The sequence below is a fragment of the Canis lupus genome, chromosome 14 (assembly GCF_011100685.1).
Source record: "Canis lupus familiaris isolate Mischka breed German Shepherd chromosome 14, alternate assembly UU_Cfam_GSD_1.0, whole genome shotgun sequence".
NCBI classification, from domain to species: domain Eukaryota; kingdom Metazoa; phylum Chordata; class Mammalia; order Carnivora; family Canidae; genus Canis; species Canis lupus.
In genome coordinates this window covers 1,249,952-1,260,174 of record NC_049235.1, presented here as the reverse complement: position 1 = coordinate 1,260,174, position 10,223 = coordinate 1,249,952, and the positions used below count along the sequence as shown (strand labels likewise).

Below are 10,223 nucleotides of genomic sequence, written 5' to 3'. Positions count from 1 at the left end.
TGGTGGATCTCAAAGTGTTTTTTGCAAAATATAATTTATTATTATTATTATCATTATTATTACTATTATTTATAACTACACAACCACTGACCAATAAAGTTTAGTGTCAAGTGCTAAATGAGTAAAATCAATTTTTAGGTATAGAGAAAATTTGAATAGAAGGATTAATTTGTAAAGATAATGGATTCTAGGCACATGATGACTTACCATGGCCAGGCAATTGTCCCACTGAACACCCTGTAGCTTTAATGACAATGAAACAATATTTTTGAATCATGCATTAAGTTACATCGTATGCACTCTCTATGACACTTCTCATAACCCAAGAATGTGGGGAAACCATTCTATAAAATTATATGGACTAAAACCTTTTTTTTTTGAAAAAAAAATGTTTCTTTCAACTTTATCTCCAGCTGCACAGGAGAGACATCCCTACACCTATAGGACGTCTTGGATCTCTTCTCTTCCCCATTACTTCCCTATCACTGTGCATCTCTCTGTTATTATACATTGGACTTTTAAAATAAATTTATTTTTTTATTTGTGTTCAATTTGCCAACATATAGAATAACACCCAGTGCTCATCCCGTCAACTGCCCACCTCAGTGCCCGTCACCCAGTCACCCCCACCCCTCACCCACCTCCCCTTCCACCACCCCTCGTTCATTTCCCAGAGTTAGGAGTCTCTCATGTTCTGTCTCCCCTTCTGATATTTCCCACTCATTTTTTCTCCTTTCCCCTTTATTCCCTTTCACTATTTTTTATATTCCCCAAGTGAATGAGACCATATAATGTTTGTCCTTCTCTGATTGACTTATTTCACTCAGCATAACACCCTCCAGTTCCATCCACGTCGAAGCAAATGGTGGGTATTTGTCGTTTCTAATGGCTGAGGAATATTCCATTGTATACATAGACCACATCTTCTTTATCCATTCATCTTTCGATGGACACCGAGGCTCCTTCCACAGTTTGGCTATTGTGGCCATTGCTGCTATAAACATCAGGGTGCAGGTGTCCCGGCATTTCACTGCATCTGTATCTTTGGGGTAAATCGCCAGCAGTGCAATTGCTGGGTCATAGGGCAGATCTATTTTTAACTCTTTGAGGAACCTCCACACAGTTTTCCAGAGTGGCTGCACCAGTTCACATTCTCACCAACAGTGTAAGAGGGTTCCCTTTCTCCACATCCTCTCCAACATTTGTGGTTTCTTGTCTTGTTAATTTTCCCCATTCTCGCTGGTGTGAGGCGGTATCTCATTGTGGTTTTGATTTGTCCCAATCATTATAAAGAATAACTTCAATCACAAAGAAGGATTACAAAGTAAACCACCAACATTAGATTTTAGTTTTTTTGAAGCTATAACTCTTCAGAGCTATGTTTACAGATTAACAGAAGACTGGATAGCTTATTCAAATTACTGATTTGGTCATTCTTCTACCCTACCCTCGATCAGGTGACTGTTTTTTTCAAGTGAATTAACCAACTAAGCTAACCAACTAAGCTAATGATTCTAACATGTTAAGCAGGCCTTGAATGAAGGAGGAGAGTGATATGCAGGACTGGTTGGGAATAGGAAGTAAAATAGCTGCCTTAGCAAAGAGAAAGGACTTAGCAAATTTAGAGGGTCAATTTCAACTCTTAGTGTCCCAAAGGGCAGAGAAATTGGGAACACTGGGATTTATTAAACCTGTCTGCTCTTCAAGCATGGACTCCTCCATGCAGGTTTGCTAGGTGTTACTGGGGCCCCCTGTGGATTTGCTCCCCTGCAATAAAGGGAAGGGGCAACAATGAAGATTATCTGAATACATACAGAATACACATTCTACAAACCTACAAGTTATACATATTGGTGTATATGGAATAATGTCTTTATCCCCTGATTCTGTTACTCTATGTACACAAAAGTACCCAAATAATACCTTTGATAAATTCCCTAGCTAATTGGCTCAAACTAGTCTGATTTTTCTCTAATAATGCTTGGCTGATTGCAGGGACTCTATTTCAATTTATTTATTTGCTTTTTCATTATTTTAAAAAATCCACCCTCATGATGGCAAATTTATTTCTATAAAATCATTAAAAACATGTCATATGTACACAATCTAACAAAATTAGGGGTTCATTACATCTGCTTAATTTTCCCATAGTTTTAAAACTATAAAGTATAAATCAGTGTATACTGTCTTCCTTTCAGATCCAAAAATAAATAAATGAAACAAAATAGTTCACCCAATTAGCTCCTTAAATTAACAATAAAATATCTATTAATCATTGTACCTTTGACATTTTTTTCACTATTAAAGACAATGGCTTTTTATCATACATTAAATTTTTATTTTAAAAAAGTCAAAATACTTTTGCCTTATCTTCCATGGATCTGAGGAAAAAAACCAAAAGAAAAAGGAACAGATAAAGCATGATCCAGGTTGTATGGGACTGATTATGCCTCATTTGTTTTTTAGACAAAATAATTCTCAGTAACAGGTGAGCAAATGACCCATCAGTATTTATGTTTATAGAACAACAATAGATTGGGTCCCCAGTTTTACTTACATGAAGGAATAAATCTTCTTTATATTTGGCGACAAATTCTTTTGGTCTTCATTTTTTGTCTGGACCCTATGGGAGATTGAATAGTTTGATGTGATACATGTCTACAGCACACCTCAGTATATGTGCTAATGACTCCTGTGGGTTTAGAAGGTTCCCCAGAGCTTGGGGCTGTTGATGACTCAAGACCACCATTATAATCCCTACCCAGTCTTTCCTCAGGAGAGCTGCAACATATTGTCATTGCCATCTGTACAAATATTATGATCTATTGCATTTATAGAAGCATGGGTGAAGTACAGGAGAGATGCCTTCTTTCCTCCAATATCTGGAACTGCATTTGGCTAGAGCACCTGTGTGAAGCTTGGGGAGAAGACATTGCACAATCCTATGAAGGTCTTCCACCTAGATCTGCACCTTCTGTCTTCTGACTTTTAGGTACCTGGTACATATAAGTAAAAAAATGGTGAGTAGATTTCTGGATTTAGGACCTCAGCTCATAAATCTGTACTTCTCTTTTGGTTTGCTTTAAAAAAGCCATATGAAATGAATCAAAGGAACAGAAAAAAAATGAGAATATCCTCTTTGTTGTTGGAAAGTTTATGGATTATGACACAAACACCCAGAAAAAAGCTATACATAAGCAAATGCATCACACCTATCATCTGCTATTGTGGCCCCACTTTTGAGTTTAAGACTCCTAAATCTTTAAGGTTAAAAATACTTGGAAAATAAATGATTATATGACCATCTGCCCTCCAGGAACTGAAAAATAGTACATTTTTTTTTGACTTGTGGGTTGAGTGTGGGCATTTTTGCAGTAGAATAGTGCACTTGGATGCAATGGTATTCCCAGTGTTTGACCAGCACCTACAAGGAGAAAGGTTTTATACCTCTTGGTACACTGTCAGCTCACACTCCCAAACAACTGCTTTACAAGGTAATAATTTCGTTTATACACAGGCTGCTCTTCTATCTCAAATTACATACAAAATCATGTCTAAAAAACAAAACCAAACCATCAGTCATTGGATTAATTTCCTGACCTTTACATGAGTCACCACCTATGTGTGTGGGGAGAGGTCAGGTCTTTCTAGTTTAGCACTTGATATTTTCAGTGTCTCTAGCTTTGAGCAATGAAGAGGAAATGCTTCCCCAAGGTAGGACAAACTTGAAATGAAACAGTATGCAATTAAATGTTTACTCTTTGAGCTACTACTCTAACCTTAACCCTAACTCTAAACCTAATCCTAACCCTAACCCTAACTGTAACCCTAACACTAACCCTCCTACTTTGTGTCCTTGTATGAATGATAAAATAGTGGATATTGCCCAATATCTTCTCTCACCAGGAGAGTAGTGACAAATTCACACAATGTATGGTAAAATTTGCTATGTGCAGGAACAGGTGCACAATTTGGTTAAGTATGAAGATATTCAGAATGGCTGTAAAGTGTACTTATGAAGTGCAACTCTATGTTGGGAGATTGTTAATGCTGAACTAGAGTGCTGAGAAAGATCTTTATATAGAGAAAATAAAACTGATTGGATTCTTTCCAAAGCTTGAATTTCTGGGAGGAAAATATTTGTCCCTTGCCTAGATCCATTCATAAAATGACTTTATTCCATACTCCCCATGAAAGACTGGTTTCTTCCATGGAGAGAAGCCTGTGCTAGCGCAGAGCTCAAGAACACACCTTCTGAGAGTCCCGGTGCAGGACAAGTAACTCTGGTCATTCCAAAGAGAAGAGGTAGCCTCTTGGTTAAGAGCTGGCAAGATAAGACATAAAAACATTAACTATGTCTTTCAATCATTGCAAATTTTCTAATGAGTCATTCTTACCTTCACATAGAAGTTGTGAAAATAATTCATGTATGACATGTACAATGTCAAGATAAATGTGTACTTTTAATTAATTATCTTTATCCTTCCGAAGATATTATTCCCATTTAATTCCTATCAGACGTTGATGGGTTTATTTCCCCATAGTTTCCAAGCTCTGTATATATATCGCATCTTTAAAAGCTTACCTACCTAAAAAGTAAATAGTTTTATATTTATATTTTATATCCTTAACCATCAATGAGAATGATTTTAATGTGTTTTTGAGATTTTAAATTTATTTATTCATGAGAGACACAGAAAGAGAAGCAGAGATGCAGACAGAGAAGCAGGCTCCCTGCGGGGAGCCTGATGCAAGATTCCATCCCAGGACCCAGGATCACAACCTGAGCTGAAGGTAGATGCTCAACCACTGAATCACCCAGGTGCACCCCCCTTTTTAAAGATTTTATGTATTTATTCATGAGAGACACAGAGAGAATGGCAGAGACATAGGCAAAGAGAGAAGCAGGCTCCCTGCGTGCTTCATAGCTTTTGGGACTTTTAACTTATTTTGTGAGCTCTATCTAAATCCCAGATAATCAGGAAAAAAAAAACAATACCAACTATCATTCTTTCTTATATAGCAGTTGTGTGTGATTTGAATTTATTTTTCTGAAAGGAGTGAAGTAGGGATCCACAGTATCCCCACTCAAATTTCTTTTCAATGATCATGTTTTAATTATATTTCCAAAGGATGTCTGGATGTACATTAAAGGCAGCTTCCTCTCACTAGACTTTTTCTTCTTCTCAGAATTTCCTTGCTTCATCTCCTGGGATTGTTTTCCCATTCCCTGTTCATATGACACATAACTTTTATGCAACACACATATAGACTTTTACATTTACCACTTTTCTTCCATATTAAAAAATTTCAAGATAAATCTGTAAGATAGATAAGACAGTTTTATTATTACCATTTTAGGTGAGAAAACTATGAAGAAAGTAAAGAAACTTCCCAAGATCTTAGAATTGTGTCTTGTTGACTAAGGGATATTGGAGCTGTAGCCCAAGATGCTTTACATCTATTTCTCTGCATTGATCTGTAAGATTTGTGGTTTCTGTCCTCAAACATGCTTTCCTTTTATTGTGACTTATTTCTGAAATTTAAATTTGATAGATGTTTCTGCACATGTATGTGAATTATCACATTAAAATTTTACTATCTAATCGATAATGTGATTTTTTTTCCTCAAACACTGAATAATGCTTTGGGAAAAAAAAAACTATCTTCTTTCTTATTTTTAAAGCTTTTATTTATTTGAGAGAGAGAGAGAGAGAAAGAGAGAGAGCATGGGGGGAAGGGAAGAGCATGATGGAGAATCAGACTTCCACTGGGCAGGGGGGATACCAGGACCTGGAGATGATGACTTGAACTGAAGGCACTTAACTGACTGAACTACCCAGATACTGAGCAGGAGCTTAGGACATTGGCTCTTCATAGGAATCAAAGGTTGGACCATAGCAGCATTTTCTCTCTGGTCATTGGAATTAGAATCAGTTCCAGCAGTAAAGATTGAGTATTCTACGTTCAATTTCCTGGGATCAAAATCAGCTCGGCTACTTTCTGGAATATGATCATTTGCTTAACACATATGTTTCAGTTTCCCCTTCTGTAAGTCAGGGATAGAAAGAATGCCAGCTCCATATCACTGTTGTTGGAGGTTAAATGACTAAATAAATGTAAAAAAAAGCATGAAAGAATGTTTGAGTCATTGTAAGTGTTCTCTTATCACAGGTGCTACTATTATTAGTATCAATATTTCTCTTCAGGTACAGTAGAGATGGGTGGGACCAATGAGAGCACTCAGGGAAATTTCATCCTTCTGGGGTTTTCTGATCGCCCCTACCTGGAGAGGATCCTGTTTGTGGTCATTCTCATTGCATATCTCCTGACCCTTGTGGGCAACACCACCATCATCTTGGTGTCCCGGCTGGACCCCCACCTCCACACTCCCATGTACTTCTTTCTCACTCACCTATCGTTCCTGGACCTCGGTTTCACCACCAGCTCCATCCCTCAGTTGTTGTATAACCTGAATGGACATGACAAGACCATCAGCTACACAGGCTGTGCCATTCAGCTCTTCCTATTTCTGGGTTTGGGTGGTGTGGAGTGCCTACTCCTGGCTGTCATGGCATATGACCGGTTTGTTGCAGTCTGCAAACCCCTCCACTACATGGTGATCATGAATCCGCGCCTCTGCGTGGGCTTGGTGTCAGTGGCCTGGAGCTGTGGGGTGGCCAACTCCTTGGCCATGTCCCCAGTCACTCTGCACTTACCCCGCTGTGGGCATCGCAGTGTGGACCACTTCCTGTGTGAAGTGCCTGCCCTGATCCGGATGGCTTGTGTCAATACAGCTGCCATCGAGGGCACTATCTTTGTCCTGGCAGTGGGCATTGTGCTTTCCCCCCTGGTGTTCATTCTGGTGTCTTACAGCTATATTATGAGAGCTGTGTTACACATTCAGTCAGTATCAGGAAGACAGAAGGCCTTCAACACCTGTGGCTCCCATCTCACAGTGGTCTCTCTTTTCTATGGAAACATCATCTACATGTACATGCAACCAGGAAACAGCTCTTCCCAGGACCAGGGAAAGTTCCTCACTCTCTTCTACAACATTGTCACACCACTTCTGAACCCCCTGATCTACACCCTCAGAAACAAGGAAGTGAAGGTGGCTCTGCAGAGGCTCCTGCTGGGTAAAAGAGAGGTGGGGAAGTGTTGAGAGATAGATATCTCCATCTGGTTGTCACCTGCTCAGCAGCCAGTGATGGCATCTGGACCTGTTGGATCAGACCTGCTCTTAACTTGTCCTTTCAAACTTATATAGCTTTTCTTAGACATCTATAACTGTTTCAGTTCCAATAATATTTTAATGAGTGAACTGTACAACACATAGCATTCAAAACCCACCAAATGATCTATAATCCAGATCTGAAGATCACTGTGATGAGTAGTTACAAAGATTTTTCACAACTTACACAAGAGTGCCAAAGAGGAAACTACTTTCCTTACTCAGAATTTTGCCTTGGTTTTTGTTTGTTTTTAATTTGTTAACAAATTTTTGGGTCCTTCAGTCAGAATGATCATGGACTGATAATTTATCTGACAGCCATCAAACATGGGCTATTTTAACACATTGCACTTTTTTTTCAAATTCTCATCCAAAGCCTTTCATCAAGTCATGTTCTTTGTTTTCCTACCTTTTGTCCCCAATCTTTAGCATTATCCCAAAGTCTGGTTTAAATTGTAGATAAACCAAGAAGTATATAAATGACATAACGGACATTTTAGTCTTAATGGATCATTAAATTTTCAGATATGTTTTTTTTTCATTACTGAGAAAAACCTGTTTATCAAGTTAATGCTGTGAGTCAGGTGCTCTTAAACCTCTAATCTTCTCTGCATTTGTCAAAGATCAGCATGATTTTCACTGTTTTCATTTTACCTATGTGGCACTTGATGCTTTACAATAAATCATTCTTTGCTCAAGAAGAAATGAACCAGAGATTTACGTCAAGTTTTGTCTGAGTTTCTACTGTTACATTAATTTTTAAAGAATGAAAATCCTTAAGCATTTAAGTAGTGTCAAAACCCTTTAGGTCTGCCTCAATTTCTTTCAGAAGTGTTCTATAGTTTTTAGGGTACAGATGCTTTACTGCTTTGGTTAGGTTTATTCCTAGGTATCTTATGCTTTTGGGTGCAATTGTAAATGGGATTGATTCCTTAATTTCTCTTTCTTCAGTCTCATTGTTAGTGTCTAGAAATGCCACTGATTTCTGGGCATTGATTTTGTATCCTGCCACGCTACTAAATTGCTGTATGAGTTCTAGCAATCTTGGGGTGGAGGCTTTTGGGTTTTCTATGTAGAGTATAATGTCATCGGTGAAGAGGGAGAGTTTGACTTCTTCTTTGCCAATTTGAATGCCTCTAATGTCTTCTTGTTGTGTGATTGCTGAGGCTAGGACACAAAGAGATGGAAAAATATTCCATGCTCATGGATTGGCAGAATTAATATTGTGAAAATGTCTATGTTACCCAGGACAATTTACACGTTTAATGCAATCTCTATCAAAATACCATGGACTTTCTTCAGAGAGTTAGAACAAATTATTTTAAGATTTCTGTGGAATCAGAAAAGACCCCGAATAGCCAGGGGAAATTTAAAATGAAAACCATATCTGGGGGCATCACAATGCCAGATTTCAGGTTGTACTACAAAGCTGTGGTCATCAAGACAGTGTGGTACTGGCAAAAAAACAGACACATAGATGAATGGAACAGAATACAGAACCCAGAAGTGGACCCTGAACTTTATGGTCAACTAATATTTGATAAAGGTGGAAAGACTATCGATTGGAAGAAAGACAGTCTCTTCAATAAATGGTGCTGGGAAAATAGGACATCTACATGGAGAAGAATGAAACTAGACCACTCTCTTTCACCATACACAAAGATAAACTCAAAATGGATGACAGATCTAAATATGAGACAAGATTCCATCAAAATCCTAGAGAAGAACACAGGCAACATCCTTTTTGAACTCGGCCACAGTAACTTCTTGCAAGATACATCCACGAAGGCAAAAGAAACAAAAGCAAAAATGACCTATTGGGACTTCATCAAGATAAGAAGCTTTTGCACAGCAAAGGATACAGTCAACAAAACTAAAAGACAACTTACAGAATGGGAGAAGATATTTGCAAATGACCTATCAGATAAAGGGCTAGTTTCCAAGATCTATAAAGAACTTATTAAACTCAACACCACAGAAACAGACAATCCAATCATGAAATGGGCAAAAGACATGAACAGAAATCTCACAGAGGAAGACATACCCATGGCCAGCACATGAGAAAATGCTCTGCATCACTTGCCATCAGGGAAATACAAATCAAAACCACAAGGAGATACCACCTCACACCAGTGAGAATGGGAAAAATTAGCAAGGCAGGAAACCACAAATGTTGGAGAGGAATCGGAGAAAGGGTAACCCTCTTACACTGTTGGTGGGAATGTGAACTGGTGCAGCCACTCTGGAAAACTGTGTGAAGGTTCCTCAAAGAGTTAAAAATAGACCTGCCCTACGACCCAGCAATTGCATTGTTGGGGATTTACCCCAAAGATACAGATGCAATGAAAGGCTGGGACACCTGCACCCCAATGTTTCTAGCAGCAATGTCCACAATAGCCAAACTGTGGAAGAAGCCTCGGTGTCCATCGAAAGATGAATGGATAAAGAAGATGTGGTTTATGTATACAATGGAATATTACTCAGCCATTAGAAATGACAAATACCCACCATTTGCTTCAACATGGATGGAACTGGAGGGTATTATGATGAATGAAGTAAGTCAGTCGGAGAAGGACAAACATTATATGTTCTCATTTATTTGGGGAATATAAATAATAGTGAAAGGGAATATAAGGGAAGGGAGAACAAATGTGTGGGAAATATCAGAAAGGGAGAGGGAACATAAAGACTCCTAACTCTGGGAAACGAACTGGGGGTGGTGGTGGGGGGAGGAGGGCGGCGGGGTGAATGGGTGACGGGCACTGAGGGGGGCACTTGACGGGATGAGCGCTGGGTGTTATTCTGTAAGTTGGCAAATTGAACACGAGTAAAAAATTAATTTATTATTAAAAAAACATTTTCTATCTAAAAAAGTGTACATACTTACATAGCTATCTAATCCATGTCTTATGGCTTTTTTTTTCATAGTACACACATGTAGGTAAAATACATACACATAATACAATATGGGCAAAGGGCGGACTACCCC

At 38.6% G+C, this 10,223-nt stretch overlaps 1 protein-coding gene across 1 annotated transcript; it reads left to right on the top strand.

Annotated features, from left to right (window-relative positions):
* Positions 1 to 6,220: 6,220 nt before the first annotated feature.
* Positions 6,221 to 7,165, top strand: OR2W3 (olfactory receptor family 2 subfamily W member 3). The gene has a single exon (NM_001388984.1). It carries the CDS (start codon positions 6,221 to 6,223, stop codon positions 7,163 to 7,165), a length of 945 nt encoding a protein of 314 aa, NP_001375913.1.
* Positions 7,166 to 10,223: the final 3,058 nt, after the last annotated feature.

What these genes read in the sequence shown, in the direction of transcription:
- OR2W3 (NM_001388984.1), top strand. Translation starts at nt 6,221, where the DNA reads ATGGGTGGGACCAATGAGAGCACTCAGGGAAATTTCATCCTTCTGGGG.